Source organism: Hyaena hyaena, unplaced genomic scaffold, assembly GCF_003009895.1.
Source record: "Hyaena hyaena isolate Hyena2069 unplaced genomic scaffold, ASM300989v1 scaffold_37, whole genome shotgun sequence".
NCBI lineage: Eukaryota > Metazoa > Chordata > Mammalia > Carnivora > Hyaenidae > Hyaena > Hyaena hyaena.
The window spans coordinates 129,576-145,464 of NW_024080669.1; the positions used below are offsets into that span (position 1 = coordinate 129,576).

Consider the following 15,889-nt stretch of genomic DNA (forward strand, 5'->3'; position numbering starts at 1 on the left):
GTATCCTGGGAAAGCAGTTGTACTAATAACACACAACCTTGAGCTCTGAGCGGCAGATGCCAATGAGCTAATGGTTCTAATGAAGTGTCTGCGCTTGAAGGAGGCTGGTTGTTCCCTGTCCCTCATGACGCGGTAAAATGCTGCGCTCTCAGGGAAGGGCTGAGAACGGCCCATCATCCCTGCCCCAGGAGGGATGTGGGCTTACAAGGAGGTGGTGTGGCTGGGCCTCATTGTATTCCAGGCAGATGGAGAGTTCATAGTGTGGGGGTGTGAGCAGCTCTGATCTGAGCAGTGTGGTGTTAGGGGGGCTCTCGATATTCCCCCAGTACCCCAAGGAGTGGAGCCTTGACTTCTGGCTCTTGTCTTCACCCCACCCAGAGCCAGTGCAGAGTGGTACATGGGACACTGTCACATTAAGAAGCAGAGGAAGGACACAGGTCAGGGATGGAGAAGAAGTGAAGGGGGGGAAGGCAGTGAGAAGCCCATCCTGAAGGAGGGAGGGGCTGGATGGCAGAACTTATTTCTCTCCAGAATGGGCTAGTCTTGACGGCTTTCTTGCAAGGCTCTGGACTTGCAGCGCGAGTGACCAGAGCACACAGCTCAGCCCTGCTTTGTCCTTCTCTCTGCCCCGAGCCAAGCTACAAGCAAGAGACTGGGAATGCAGTGTATAAAGATACAGAGAAATATCGACACAGACATCGCCGTGAGAGAGGACAGGACTCAAGTTTGCACTGTATAGACGGATCCTTCAAACACCTCTGCAAACTGCGTCTCACTTTGTTCTCACAGTAATTTTATAAAGCCTGTCAAGGAGATACTGTTGCGACCATCAACCCCATTTTACCGGGGTACAGGGAAGGGGTGCGGAGGAGCAGAACTCCAGGGAGCATGAGAGCCAGCCCCTGCACAGGGCTCCCCCTCAACTCCCTGCGTTTTCCTTCCCCACGCCCTGGCTGGCCTGCCTTTGCTACCTCTGGTCTGCGGTGTGCCCATCTCTCATCAGAGCTGATGACGCGGGCTGCTCATGAGCCCAAATTAGCAGCTCAGTCTCTTCCAGCTCCCCCAGGCATGAGCTGGCTGAAGAGGCACGGAAAAGAGACTCTGTGCTGGCAAACTTCCCGAGGCTGGGCTCAGGCGGGATGCGTGATGGGGCATAGTACAAGAAATATATTTAAAATGCAGTACTTTGAAGCCCCACTCCTTGGCCCCAACCCGGTCCCCCATTTGAAAATTTAAGTAGCTAGAATTTGTTTGCCGGCTGATGTGTGAATAAGCTGCTGTAGTCGGTGAATTTCCCATCTGAGCTGATGAGCAGGAAGTGCCAGTGCTCTGGGAGAAAGACCCAGATGTTTGTGGGCCGGGGGAGACGGGAGGTGACAGAGGGCCGTATGGGCCATGCCCTTCCAAAGCCAGCTCATCTGCCCCCTGGCTGGCTGTCACAGGGGTAGGGATGGCTGGGAAAGCCAGATGCCCTCACAGGAGGGGGTAGTGAGGAGGGGGGCCTTTAATTAAGTAGAGAGGTACTGCTCTGGAGCATAGAATGAAAAGGGAAAGGAGACATGGTGGCCCTTTCATGACACGGCTTCAGATTCTAGCTGTCAGTGGGGAGGTTTGTGATTTAAACTCTGCACCAACTGGGGAACGACAGCTTTAGAGAGCTCTCAGGACAACATCCAAGGTCCCTGGGGCTCTGGGGTCCCTACTGGATGGGAGGGCCTCTGAGCCCGAATGGCAGATCACGAGTGATCCCCATATAGGTCCTGGGCCCCGGCCCCGGCGCATACCAATCCCCCGCTAGCCGGCGTATCCCTTTCTCCAGGCCTGTGCCAACGGGTAGGGGAGGGCCAGTCTGCACTGAAGGCGTCCCCAGCCCTGGTGGATGACAGTCAGAGATGACCACCATAGAGGCAGAGCATCTGAGTGGAGGCTCAAGGCAAGTGGGGCCCAGTGTGTGGCCGCCTCGCTGGGGGACTGCCATTTCACTGGGACAGCAGACAGGGCTACAGAGGGGCCTCTGGCCCAGGGTGACACATACGCCCATCTGCATTCTCGGGCGGGAGGGCTGGACCAGATGACCTTTCAGGTCTCCTCCAGCCCTGAGAACATACGACAATCTAGGAGATGCCAACCATGTCAAACCTCATGCCAATTCCCTTTTCCCGGCTCCTTAATTAAAAAGAGGACGTAAGTGACTTCTGAGTAACCTTCAAAGCAGCCCCCTTTTCCCTCCCTGAGACATGCCGCTTCAGAATTTCTGCATCAAAGGCAACGTCGCTGGCTTGCTGAGTCTCGGGGAACAGCCCACAAAACGGCCTCCCCAGCCGGCCCACTCTTTTTCAGGTCTGTCCCCCAGCCAGGAAGCTGGCACACGAAGCCTCTGATTTCCAGCAATCAAACCCCCACTCCGGCGCCCAGAGCCAGGTTCTGCACAGGCGGCTTCAAGGGATCTGCATATTTATGGTAAACTCCTTCCCCAGCTTGGAAACGTATTAGACGGTAGCAGTCATGACACTCAGAGCAGCGTCTCCCACTGGCGACCTGTCTGAGCCATAATGGCTGTTCTTGTTAGCAAAGGTGGGACCTGAGCTGTCACGGAGGCTCAGGAAGGGAGGGGCTGGGGGAAAGGGCACAGGTACTGGGCAGCGCTTCTCACATGGCCAGGAGACCCCTTCCCAACCTCTCATTCTTCCCCCAATGCCACCTGCCGACACTGGTAGCATAGACTCTCATCTGACAAGGTGTTTTTAGGGTTTTCTGTTCCTCCTGGTTTGTTTGCTTTTGAAGTGGGGAAGGGGTCTGGAGGTGGGAACAGTGGGTGGGGGGGTGTCTGTTAAAACTGCCATCAAAGCAGCAGAAGATATTTCTGGGTGTCCCCAGTCATGATGAGAAATGTAGCTGGCTGCCTTTACATGACTCAGGGGTGCCGTCAAAACAGGCCACAGACACTGGACCATCCCAGAAGTCCCCGCCAAGGGGGCAGGCGTGCCTATGGGTAAGCCCCGCCAGGAAGATGGAGGAAAGGAAACTCAAGAGGGGTGGCCTGTCCTCCCAGCTAGTGGTGGGACCCGAGGGGACTCGGGAAGCTGGAGCTGGATGGCCTGAAGCTTCTGGAGGACATGGTACTTGGTTTGCAAGGGTAACTCACAAAAGCCATCTGGCCCCCTCTCTTGTCTCGTTAGAATACACTCAAGTCATTCCAGAGAACCAGCCCCTCGAAAAGCTGAGTTTATATCAGCTTCGGAAAATGAAACATGGCCATCAGTTTTCAAGGTTTTTTACTCGCCCACTCTTGGCCAGATCTACAAATCTCTCCATCTCCATAGGAACAGACTTAAGTAGATAAGTGGTCCAAGGAAAGGGTGGCTTGGGGATGGTTTCTACGAAGAATTCATGGCAAAATAACCTTGTGTATTTGGGGGGGAGGGGGGCAAGTGGAACAATTAATTGACCCCAAGGTCTAGATTTCAAAGTGGATTCAAAATTCGAAGGTAATTCTGGGAAGCAAGCTAGTGCGGGGAATGGAAATATTTGTGAGGATGCTGTTGTCAGCTCTGTGCCGTTTAGCTCCATCTGGAGAGTGGTCCTCAACTGGGGCCTCGTGTTTTAAGAGGGATCTGAACGAACCCAAAAGCATTAGTGGCACAAGATTCGGAGGCCACGTTGCATCAGAAATAGTTATGGGTCACTGTTGCAGAAGGAAACCAATCAGAGAGGCACTACAGTAACTGCTGACCACGATTTCTGCCTTTCACCAAAACCATGAGCCCTTGAAGAAACTATGACTCCTTTATCTTGCATTCCCAGCCCCTGACAGAGTAGGTGTTCAAACAGTGTTAATGCTAAATTTCAGGAAGAAGGCAATGAATGAAGAGAAATCAAACTATTTTCAAATATATGAAGAGTTGGTAAAAAAGAGAGAGAGGGGGAGAAAGCGAGTCATTCTGGCTACTTCCGAGGGCAAAATGAAGAGGCAGATTTCGGGGCGCCTGGGTGGCACAGTTGGTTGGGCGTCCAACTTCAGCTCAGGTCATGATCTCATGGTTCGTGGGTTCAAGCCCCGGGTCGGGCTCTGTGCTGACAGTTCAGAGCCTGGAGCCTGCTTCGGATTCTGTGTCTCCCTCTCTCTCTGACTCTCCCCTGCTCAAGTTGTCTCTCTCAGAAATAAATAAAACATTTAAAAAAAAAAATGAAGAGACAGATTTCAATCTAGGACTTGGGAATGTGTCCTCAGGGAGGCACTGAGTCCCCTGGCCCAGGACAGGCTCAAGGAGACGCTAGGTGGCAGATTCTCTTGGGGCCGCCGTGGAAACCTCTTGCATTGGGATGGGAGATTGGACTAGAAGCCTTAGAGGTCTCCCTCAACACATTCTGGGGCCACGCTGCAGAGTGGAAAGACATGAACTTTGAAGACAGCTAGACCTGGACTTGCTTAAGTCTGGAACTTACTAACTGTGTGGATGTGGACACATTATCTCTCTCTGTCTCAGTTTCTTCACCTGTTGAAACAGAGAACAGCCTTTAGGTATGGCTGATACAAGATAAGAAATTTTAAATATCTATGTACAACACCCAGCATGGGTGTCATGGAGCAGACACCCAATAATGTGAGCTAGTACCATCATTATGTCAGTAGAGCCAGCTTTCTACCTAACCATAGGTAAGCAGAAGGCCATGCCATGCAAACCTAGCTTCAATCATCCTTGGGTTTAATAAAGCCAAACACCGACGGGCCAAATCATCCTCATCTCACAGAGGAAGAAAATAGAGGTACTCCCATGGTGATAAATTGTGATCGAACAGGAAAAAGTGAGATCTGCATCTTTGGCTAGGGAGGTCCGGCCCCCATACCTTAGCCTTCCCTCCCCCAAAGGCTTAATTAGAGCCTGTTAAGCCATTTTCGATCCTTAGATGAAAGGTATGCTCATATTATTACAGCCCTCCCAAAGTCACTTGGGAGCTGCTCAGGATCTCTGATCTTCAGACTACGTTAAATGAAGGAAATCAATGCTGCGCTTCTATTTTCCCCTTGTCTCTTTCAAATCTGATTTATCCCAAATGAAGAAGGCAGGTTATACTATTCCAACGCCATCTAGGACATCTTCTGGGAAATGAGAAGTGAGAATATGGGATGGAGAAGGGAGATCTCACATCAGCCCATGAGGATGGGCTTAGGGAACCTAGAAGCAGTAGCCTTGACCTCTAGGCCCATAACTAAGCAGTATGGAGATGGTCCAGGTTCAGAAAGGTCACTTACAGGATACTCTAGGGAACGTTTCCCCCCAAACAGAATTCCAAGATGGAAAACACTTTCTAAACAGAATCAAAATAGTAATTTTTTTAATGGTAAAAAATAACCCTGGATTCTGAAAGACTATTTTTACAATGGTAATAATCCCTTAATCAGCCGCCAGCAGGGAATATGGCATTTGGTTCAGACATTTTACCAATTACAACCCACTGGGTCCTTGTGTGGTGCTTTCTAAATAATCAAAACCAGCTCTTAATAGTCACTTGCCCAGACAGGAAGAGAAAGAACAAAACCAAAGCCCAATGAGAAGACACCATTACTAAAGAAAGCCCAGCCCAGCGGGTCACTGGGAGCAGGTGGCAGACAAGGAACAGGCCCAGGTACCGTGTTTTGATTTGGGGGCTTGCAGATACCAGGGAAGGGAGGGAAAGCGAGGAGCATGGGCTTTGGAGCTCGACAGGCCTGAGTGTGACTTTCAGCTCTGCCCAAAATGCTTGCTAACTGTGAGCTTTGGTCAAGCTCCTTATCTTTCTTGAGCCTCAGTTTCCTTGTTTGTGAAGAGGGAGTTTATCCACCTTCAAGGGCTGACGCCCGGGTCAGAAGTGATCTGTGCATAGTGTCCACGTGGCACCCGGTACACGACAGGTTCTCAAGAGATGCTATTTTCCCTGATCCTGGTCACTCTCCCGTCCCTGCCAGCAGCACCTTGGATGGCACTGGAAGAATATTAGAGCAGAGATACTGACATTCCTCCCACTCTGGAAAAGAAACCCAATTAATTATCACTCCCCAAACCATTTCTTCATCCTGTAATAATCAGGGGAAGGACACCTAGCGAGAGGCAAAAATGTGGCTGTTGATTGGGATGGGACCTTGGGGACCCGAGCTGCAAAGCTGCCTCTGTGCCCATGATACAGTATTCACTGGTATTCACAGACCCTGAGCTAGGAAAGCAGCAGGATAGTCACTAGATCTGTTGAAGAAAAATGGGCAATAATGAGGATCATCACAATCCACTTAATAAATCCAATCAAGAATTGTGTCCCTGGAGAAAAAGGAGTCCCTTTGCACTGCTGTTTGGAACACAAACTGGTGCAGCCACTCTGGAAAACAGTGTGGAGGCTCCTCAGAAAGTTAAAAATAGAACTACCCTATGATCCAACAATCATATTACTGGGTATTTGCCCAAAGGATACAAAAACACAAATTCAAAGGGACACACGCACCCCGATGTTTACTGCAGCATCATTTACAATAGGCAAGACACGGAAGCAGCCCCAGTGTCTGCTGACCGATGAATGGATGAAGAAGATGTGATGTGTGTGTGTGTGTGTGTGTGTGTGTGTGTGTGTGTGTATACATATATATAATGGAATATTACTCAACCATATAAAAGAATGAAATCAGAGTGTCTGGGTAGCTTAGTCAGTTGAATACCTGACTCTTGACTTCAGCTCAGGTCATGATCTCAGGGGTGTGGGATTGAGCCCCATGTTGGGCTCTGCACTGAGCAAGGACCCTGCTTAAGATTCTCTTTCTTTCCTTCTCTCCCTCTGCCTTTCTCCCCCCGCTTACACTCTCTCTTCTCAAAATACAATAAATCTTAAAAAAAAGAATGAAATCTTGTCATTTGCTACAACAGGATGGATCTAGAGAGTATAATGCTAAGTGAAATAAGTCAGAGAAAGACAAACACCAAATGGTTTCACTCATATGTGGAATTTGAGAAACAAAATAAATGGGAGCAAAGGGAAAAAAGAGAAAGACAAGTCAAGAAACAGACGCTCAACTACAGAGAGCAAGCTGATGGTTACCAGAGGGAAGATGGTGAAATAGGTGATGGGCATTAAGGAGGGCACTTGTGATGAGCACTGGGTGATGTATGGAAGGGTTGAGTCACTATACTGTACACCAGAAATGAAGAGAACACTGTATGCTAACCAACTGGAATTCATTTAAAAACTTAGGGGAGCCAAAGGTCAAAAATGCCATCCTCCTGGGGCGCCTGGGTGGCTTAGTCGGTTAAGCATCCAACTTTCGCTTAGGTCATGATCTCGCGGTTCGTGGGTTCGGGCCCCGCATCGGGCTCTGTGCTGACTGCCAGCTCAGAGCCTGGAGTCTGTTTCAGTCTGTGACTACCACTCTCTTCTGACCCTCCCCTGCTCACGCTGTCTCTCTCTCTCCTAGAAATAAATAAAACATTTAAAAAAAAAATGCCATCCTCCTTGACGGTCACCTTGGCTGAAAAAGATGAGGCGGGATGTGGGGAGGTCGAGAGGAAGTTCTATGCACAGAGAACACTTTTTGTCAAAACACAGCCTGTGGCCCACCTGCCCTATAATCATCTATCTGGGCGCTATCAAGAATATGCAGATTCTCGGAAGGCACTCAGTGTTGCTGACTCAGAATTTATAGCTGTGGGCTTGGGAATGCACAGTTACAGCGAGCATCATTGGTCATTCCTGTGCACGTCTAGGTTGGAGATGTCCTGCCTACACCGACAGCATGAGCTGCCGAAGAAGGACCAGCAACCGCTGGTTGGGATGCCCCAGAGCAGAGCCCCTTGCTGGGCTGGGCCCTGGGGGCTGGTGAGGCTGTTTGTTAATGACCCAGGCAATCCTGCAGCCTGGCAGCTGGGAAAAGCCAGCCTGAGAGGCAGCTGCTGGAGAAACAGTCAAGAGGAAGAGGTCCTTTGAGCCTAATCAGCCGTCATTCAAGTAGAGGGTGGGATCAGGGCCACCAGCCAACTGCCACTGCAAGTGTTGCTTGATGGAAGAGGGTTTTTCCAGGGAAAGCAGGCCTGAGGTCTAACGTGGAGTTTTTCAGAGCTAGGATTGGGTTTTCTTTTTTTTTTTTTTTTATTTCTTTTTTATTTTTTTATTTTTTATTTCGGAGAGAGAGACAGTGTGAGCGGGAGAGGGTCAGAGAGAGAGGGAGATACAGAATCTGAAACAGACTCCAGGCTCTGAGCTAGCTGTCTGCACAGAGCCCGATGCGGGGCTCAAACCCACAAACAGTGAGATCATGACCTGAGTTAAGTCGGACTCTCAACTGACTGAGCCACCTAGGTGCCCCTAGGATTGGGTTTTCAATGGACTAAGTCTGGGGCTTGGTGTGAGCATTATGTTCTAACAACTGCTTCCCCACCATGATTATCTCCATGCACTCCATTTCCTTACCTTATTTAATTGTTCTTCTATTGCAGTTACCACTACTGACGCTATATTGTACATGAATTTGTTTGCCTAGTGTTTGTCCCAAACTACAATATCGGCCCCAGAAAAGCAGATACTTTGCCATTTTTAAAAACCTGTGCTTGGACTCTCCACAATAGCTAAAACATGGAAAGAGCCTAAGTGTCCATCAACAGACGAATGGATCAAGAAGATGTGGTTTATCTATACCATGGAATACTACATGGCAATGAGAAACAATGAAATCTGGCCATGTGTAGCAACATGGATGGACCTTGAGGGTGTTATGCTGAGCGAAATAAGTCAGGCAGAGAAGGACAAATACCATATGTTTGCACGTATAGGAGGATTAGGAGGAACTTGACGGAGGACCAAGGGGGAGAAGAAGGGCGGAAATGGTGGGGGAAAGGGAGAGAGGCAAACCATGAGAGACTCTTGAATGCTGACAAAAACTGAGGACTGATGGATGTGGGGGGGAGGGGGGGATGGGCATGAAGGAGGGCACTTTGGGGATGAGCACTGAGTGTTATGTAGAAACTAATTTGACAATAAACTATTTGTAAAAAAAAAAAAAAATTAAAAAGCACATGTATTGTTCAATAAAGGTACACAAAATTCCATTAAAAAAAAAAAACAAAAACAAAAACCTGTGCTTGGAAAAAAGTCTGGAACATAGTAAGCACTCAACAGGTATTTACTGAAAAAATGAATGAGCGTTCTTCACTTCACATCCCTGAGCATACTGGGGGCTCACGGAAAGTCTGTCCGGCAATCTCCCTATAGGCTGGAGGCTTTATTTGTTGAGGGGATTATGAGTTTGAGGGCACATCTGAGCTTAATAATCCCCACTTGCACTTATTTTGGTCCTGTGTCACCAGACTATGAGCTCTTTTTCAGTTCAGGGATGATGCCTTCTGCGGCCTGGTCCCCTCTGTGGCCGGCACAGTGCCTGACACATGGCACAGCCTCATTTATTGGTCAGCTAAACACGATGCCCATTTGGTGATACTCTATCCGAGTTTCTGGCTAGTTACCTAAACCTGGACTCTCCTTTTATCTTGCTGTTTTCCAAAAAGGGTGACCTAACCTTGTTCCTGGGCCCAATTTGAGGCCAACTCAATCAGACTCTTGGAGGGCGGAGCCTAAAAACCTGTATTTTTAACAAATTACCAAGGTGATTTTGATGCATGATACATCTGTCATAATGGCTAAGAATTTGAGCTTCAGAGCCAGAGATCTTTGGGTTCGAAACCAGCTGCCATTACGAACCATTCAAGACGAGATCAGTCCATCTCCTTGAGCCTGAGTTTCCTCACTTATTAAAATAAGGATTAATAAAAGTACCCATCATAAACTACTAATGAAGACGAACAAATCCTAACGAGGATGAAACAAATAACCCAAATAGTCCTATAACCATTAAAGAAATTGAATTTGTAATTTAGAAGTCCCTGAAAAAGAAATCTCCAGGCCCAGATGGCTTCCTTGGAGTATTTTACCAGATATTTAGAGAAGAATTAACATCAGTTGTGTGCAGCTTTTCCCAGAAAACAGAAGAGAAAGGAAAACTTCCTAGTTCATTTTGTGAAGCCAGTATTACCCTGTTACCAACACCAGACAAAGGGAATAAAAACAAAACAAAGCAAAAAAACAACCCCACACCCACTGCAGACCAATATCACTCAGAGCTTTGATGCTAAATCCTCAACAAAATATTAGCAAGCCAAATCCAGCAATGTCTAAAAATTATACACTATGTCTAAGTGGGATTTATTCCAGGTGTGTGAGGGTGGTTAAACATTTGAAAATCAATTAATGTAATCCACCATATGCTCCAGCTAAAGAAGAAAAATAATATGATTAGATCTGTTGACTTCGACAAAGCACTTGGCAAAATTCAACACCCATTCATGGGAAACATTTTTGAGAAGTTAGAAAGGAAAAGGAACCCCTCAACTTGATAAAGAACATCTACAAATCACCTACAGTTAGCAGTATGTTTAAGTTTACTGGTGAAAGGCTGAATGCACTCCCCCTAAGGTCAGAAACAACTGAACAATATTGAATGTTGAAGTTCTAGCCACTGAATAAGGCAAGAAAAGGAAATGAATGGCATCCAGATGGGAAAGGATAAAATAAGGCTGTCTCTATGTGCAGGTGACAAAAAATTAAAATACAAATAAATTGAAAGTACCTAGCTTGTAAGGTTAAATGAGAAAGTACCTATCACACACCTAACATGAGTATGGCCTGTGGCAAGAGCTTAAGAAATGAAAGTTGCTATGTAATGATAGTGATGATGAAGCAGGAGGAGGGAAAGAGGAGGAGAAAAAGAAAGAAAACGGGGAAGAGGAGGAGGAGGAGGAGGAGGAGGAATTGGAAGAAGAATCTTAATCTCCCGGAAAGGTGATTCTGCAGCCTCTTCAGAGGCACATGCCCTGTTCAGCAACTCTGGCAGCCGGAAGCTCTCCAGTGCGTTTGCTTCCTGCTGTAATCAGAGCATCATTTCCCATTTCTCCTGCTCTTCTAAGGCTAAAGATGGGCTAGCGTAAGAACAGAGGGTTGATTATCTGGGTGCCGGAGAGGTTGGGAGACCTTCAGGGAGGCACCTGGAGTGGCTCTCAGAATCCCTGTTCGCTCTGATGGGAGAGGTCGGGACAAAGGACCATGAGCTGATGGAGGAGGACGCGGAAAGGAGCGGGGGCCAGAAAGGAGCTTCATAGGCCGGAGCCATCCTGAGCAGAGGGAGGAAACAGGTAGCAGATGGCAGAGGAAGGCAGAGGATCGGGCAGCAGAGGAGAACTGGCCATCCACTTCTGTGCTAAAGGGATCCAACTGGTTCCTTCCCTGAAGCTCTCTGGAGCCTGACACTACTTCAGGGTTAGGGCGAAATTCAGGGAGGAGAGTAACCCAAAATAGTGGACAAGGCTGGGGAATCCCTTTCTCATGTGATTCCCTCCTGCTCCCTCCCCTTCAGAGCATAACAATTCTCTCTATTCCACTGGAGCCGCAGTCCCTGACCCACGCCAGCGGACTTGGTGGCAGGAAGCGGAGAGGCCGGTCCACGTCAGCATCTGCGAGCAGGATGCGGCCTGTAGCTCCTGGGGACGACGGAGAGCAGGGGCCATCCTGACGACAGGAGAAATGGGAAGGCTGGGGACGCGGAAAGAACACCAAGGAAAGATGTGCCACCACGGCAGGCGGCCGGGACTTACCTGCCGGAAGCCATTCCTGGTGAACTGTAAGATTTTCAAGGCATAGTTGGACCTCTGGCCTTTGCTGTTGAATTCAATGTGGCCGGTGAGACCTTCCAATTCTACCTGTCCAAGAGAGAGTGAGTTACAGCACCAAAGAGGCCCCGAGTTCCACTTGGCTCCAAGCAGTCCACACATGGGCTCTTTAAGGGTGCCCAAGAGACAGGAGGCCATCAGGGTCCATTCTCCTGCCTGTCTCTCAGCCAAAGGGTCTCGTGATTACAAATACGATTGTCTCTGGAACCAATTTGGGCTTGGCTGGGGCTGGAGGAGGAGAGGGATGCCCCGTACCCCATGACCTTGCAGTTGCTGTATATAAACCAACACAAGGCCGAGATGGGAGCTTGAACTCAGATCCTCCGGGCTGTCGGCCGCTCATAGAATTTATCCCCTTTGGGCGGCTGCAAAGAAGCTGCAAAAACACCCTCTTCAGGCCCACGAGAAGTCAGGAAGACCTGACTCTAAATGCACATTCCAGGCTACCGTGCACCAGGCTTCTCTGACAGTAGACGTCTCCTTCATGGGCTAGAGGTCCATGTCCGTCCCACGAGAGGAGATACGGCTGGGGACGTGGCTGGGCAACCTAGCACCAAGCCACGTGCCTCCTCGGTGGGACTTCCAGGATCAGAGAACACGTGGGATCCACGGTCACTGGACAAGGTCACCACACATGGCTGTTTTATCTGGGGCTGTGATGTACAGAGGAGGCCTGGAGGTGCAGGGCCTCCAACGGGGCACCCCCCGGCCCCCTGCAGGGCCCCGGCCGCCCCTCACCATGCGCAGGTAGTTCATGAGGCTGGTGCCGTGCTGCCAGATCTGGGCCGAGCCACAGGACAGGGGCTTCACGCCGATCTCCTGGCTCCGGTTTAGCTCCTGCACCGCACTCACCACAGCGTAGACGGCATCAAACAGCAGGGCGGAGGACAGCTGGGGGAAGGCAATGGTGGCCGGAGGGGGAGGAAGGGATGGGTTTCCAGGGGGAGGGGCAGGGAAGGGAAAGGGGGAAGAAGGGAGGAGAGGAACACAAGGGAAAAGAGAAACAGAGAAGAAATAAGGGCACTTCTTTGTCGCCCGTGGCCCACCTTCTATTTCTGAGCCAGTCCTGCTCTGTATCTAGGGGTCCAGGTGCTTGCCCAAGGCACAGGGCGGTGGCAAAGGCTTCTTTGGGCTTAGATCATCAAGCTATCCCTTTGGACCCCAAATGATTTCAAGGATATCCCTTTCTCTCTTTGCTCCAGGGGTGTAGTGACTTCCATTGCGCTCAGAAACCCCCGAGAAGGGGAGGGGGTGGCCTCCCTCGGGAAGAGGGGAGGAACCTGGACACGACCGTCAGATTTGCCCGTTCCACAATGCTCAGCTGAAGGTCATTGACACCTAGAAGACCCCGAGATATCGCTTCTTCCTGAAGATACCATCCCACTCTCAGCCTACTTTGTACCACTCCGTGTAACAGGTACTGATGAAGTACATGGTTGACTTCAAAGCCTGAAGACGAGTAGGACCCTATTTCTGTGGTAGATTATGGTGGAATGGAGACGGCATGCAGGGAGACAGGACCCAAATAAGAGTAATGTGAAACTGAGTGAGGGGGGGCACAAAGGTCTATGAGGTCCAAAGAAGAGGACCCCGTTGGGTGATCAAGAAATGTTTCTCGGAGGACACAACGTTGGAGCTGAGCACTGAAGGGTTTGGTAGGGCTGTCATTGGATCTGGGAGGGGGAGCAGCTAGGGAAGGAGAGAAAGGCACCCCAGAAAATGGGATTGCACGAGCAAAGAGGTGGAGAGTGTGGTGTGCACTTGGGGGAGGGGTGGGACGGGAAGAAGCAAGAAACCAGACATGCAGGCAGGGGTCATGGTGCAGGGGGAGTTGGAATGGGGGTAAGAAGCCAGTGCAGTCTGTTCATATTATCACCTCCCTATTAAACTGCAAGCTCTTAGGGCAGGACTAACCTAGGTCATAACCTCTGTACCAGATATGCGGTGAGTCCCCCAAGGCATGCTTAAGTTGAATTAAATTTGGGGTGCAATCTGCCCCCAAGACTCAGCTGGAGCATCACCCAATGAGTTCGCTCAATGCCTGTAGCTTTGGGGAGGTGCAGAAAAACAGAGGATGCCCATTCTTAAGGGGGTTGCCTTCTAAGGGAGCAATGACACCGTGCTGTGCACATAGTGTCCCTGACGGGAAAAACCTACAGAGAGTAGATGATGACAGAGTCAAACCCTACAGGAGCCCTGAGGGGAGGCCCCGGGGGCACAGTGAGGTTGGAGTCTGGAGGTCAACACACCACCCCATTTCCAAGGAAACCCCTCCACTGAAGAGCGACATTGCCGTGGGCAATTCTGTACAGTCCTCCTGGACGGTCCCCATGCTGTGACTTCTTACAGCCTCCTACCCGGCCAGGCCTTGGGAGACAGACCCCCTCCAAGGGCGGAGGCGGGGAGCCCACCTCTTGGATCTTTTTCAAGCTTTCAAGACAGAGCGTAAGCCCCTTGAGACCGGAGGTGCAGGAGAAAGAGCTTGAAGATGGGAAGACTAAACCCAGAGTCTGGATCCCAGCCCTCGTGCAGGGGCTGAGCGACCTGCGGAATCTCGGAGAGAGCAACGGCTTCCGGGAAACGAGCGGCGGCATGCTGCCTCACAGGGTCGTAAGGTGCTCTGCAAACTGCAAAGGTTGGGTGCCACTGTTCCTGAGGGCGGGGGGGGAGGGGCGCACCCCCAGATGCAGGCAGGTGTCAGCTGAGGAAGCAGGTGTTGGCTGAGCTAAGGCTACGGGGAGTAGAAGAACGGACGCTGTGGGGTAGGAAACAGGCTGGGAAGAGTGACTTACTCCCTGTGCGCTCCTGCTACCTGCCTGTGACAGCAGCTGGGGAGGCTGACTTGGGGACAATCTTCCTAAAAGGCAATTAGAGAGCTTCTCTGCCCTGATCCAGGCTCACTTGTATTGCAAGACTGCCTGGTGCATGTATTCATTCCTCTTCCTCCTCAGCCTCTCTCTCTCCCTCTCTTGCTCGTTCATTTCTTTCTTCCCACATTTATTCAGCTTCTACCATCTGGGAGCACCACAGACCTCAACATCTCCCGTTCTTCTCAGACACACCCACACAGGCAGGACGCTGTGTCCCAGCTGTCTGCGCTGGGTCTTCTTACCTCTCAGCTCCATCTTTCCTGTCCCCTGGTCCCAAAGCACCCTGTGGCCAGGACTGAAAGCATCCTCTGCAGTCCTGGTGACCAGCCACCTCCCCTGAGTCCCTCTCACCGGTCACCTTCCGCTCTCTCCCCTCCAGCCCCTGGCCTTCCCCTCTGTAGCTCAGCTCCTTCTTCATTGATTCGAGCTTCACCTGCTGGCGCTTGAGGCTTCGCAGCAAGCCTACAACTGTCCTGTCCTTTGCACATAATTCATTTTCCCCTGCACACATGTGGCTCCTTTATTAATGGACCTCACACTGCCTTGCTAGGAGGACACACGGAAATGATCAATGCTACAGACTCTCCCTTTCCAGCTTAGAGAAACAGTGACCTGACTTGAGGGGGTTGGCTCTCCCTACTGACATTGGCCCCTAGACCCTTCCGTTTGGTTATTTAAGTGATACAGTGAACTAATTTCCGTCCTGCCTTCTCCTTGGTCTCCCAGCTAATCTCTCCATCTGAAGGGTCTCAAAATCTCAGCCTGTTATACTGGAAAGGATCCTAGAAATCAAAGAGTCTGCCTCTCTTAATTTACCGATGACAAAATCGAGGCTCAAAGAAACCACCTCCTGACCAAAGTCACCAAGCAAGGCAGTGGCAGGGGCGGGACTGGAAGCCCAGAACCCTCTCCCTAGTCTGTTTCCTCCTGTCTCTGCAGCCTGGTCTCTCCACCCCACAGCCCCCCAGGTCTCTCTCGAGAAGCCGGCAGTGAGGCATCACCCTGTCATGTTTATTCTCGTGCCCAGTGTCCTGCGACTACACAGACAATATTCTAGACATGGTCACCTTCTCAACAGCAGACAGGAGCATGAGACTCTTGGGCCAGAGAGTAAGCAGGAAAGGGTAGTGGGCAGGCCTCTCCTTCATCCTGGGTTTGGCTATCACCCACTTTGCCTTCTGTTCTGATCAGTTATTTGTTCTCACGCTAGCCCCTCTGTTAAGAGCCACCAGAAAATTCTGTCCGAACAGGACTTATAAGCAGGACAGAGGGGGCGGTGGGAGGTTA

At 50.3% G+C, this 15,889-nt stretch overlaps 1 protein-coding gene across 2 annotated transcripts in view; it reads right to left on the minus strand.

Annotated features, from left to right (window-relative positions):
- The window catches only part of GRIK4 (glutamate ionotropic receptor kainate type subunit 4), a 432,944-nt gene that overhangs the window by 95,118 nt on the left and 321,937 nt on the right, over positions 1-15,889 (minus strand). For both annotated transcript variants that reach the window (XM_039229403.1, XM_039229402.1), the window contains 2 exons: positions 12,471-12,623; positions 11,658-11,762 (listed from right to left, as the gene is read on the minus strand). In XM_039229403.1, the coding sequence (XP_039085334.1) occupies positions 11,658-11,762; positions 12,471-12,623 (258 nt within the window). The remainder of the gene's footprint in view (positions 1-11,657; positions 11,763-12,470; positions 12,624-15,889) is intronic.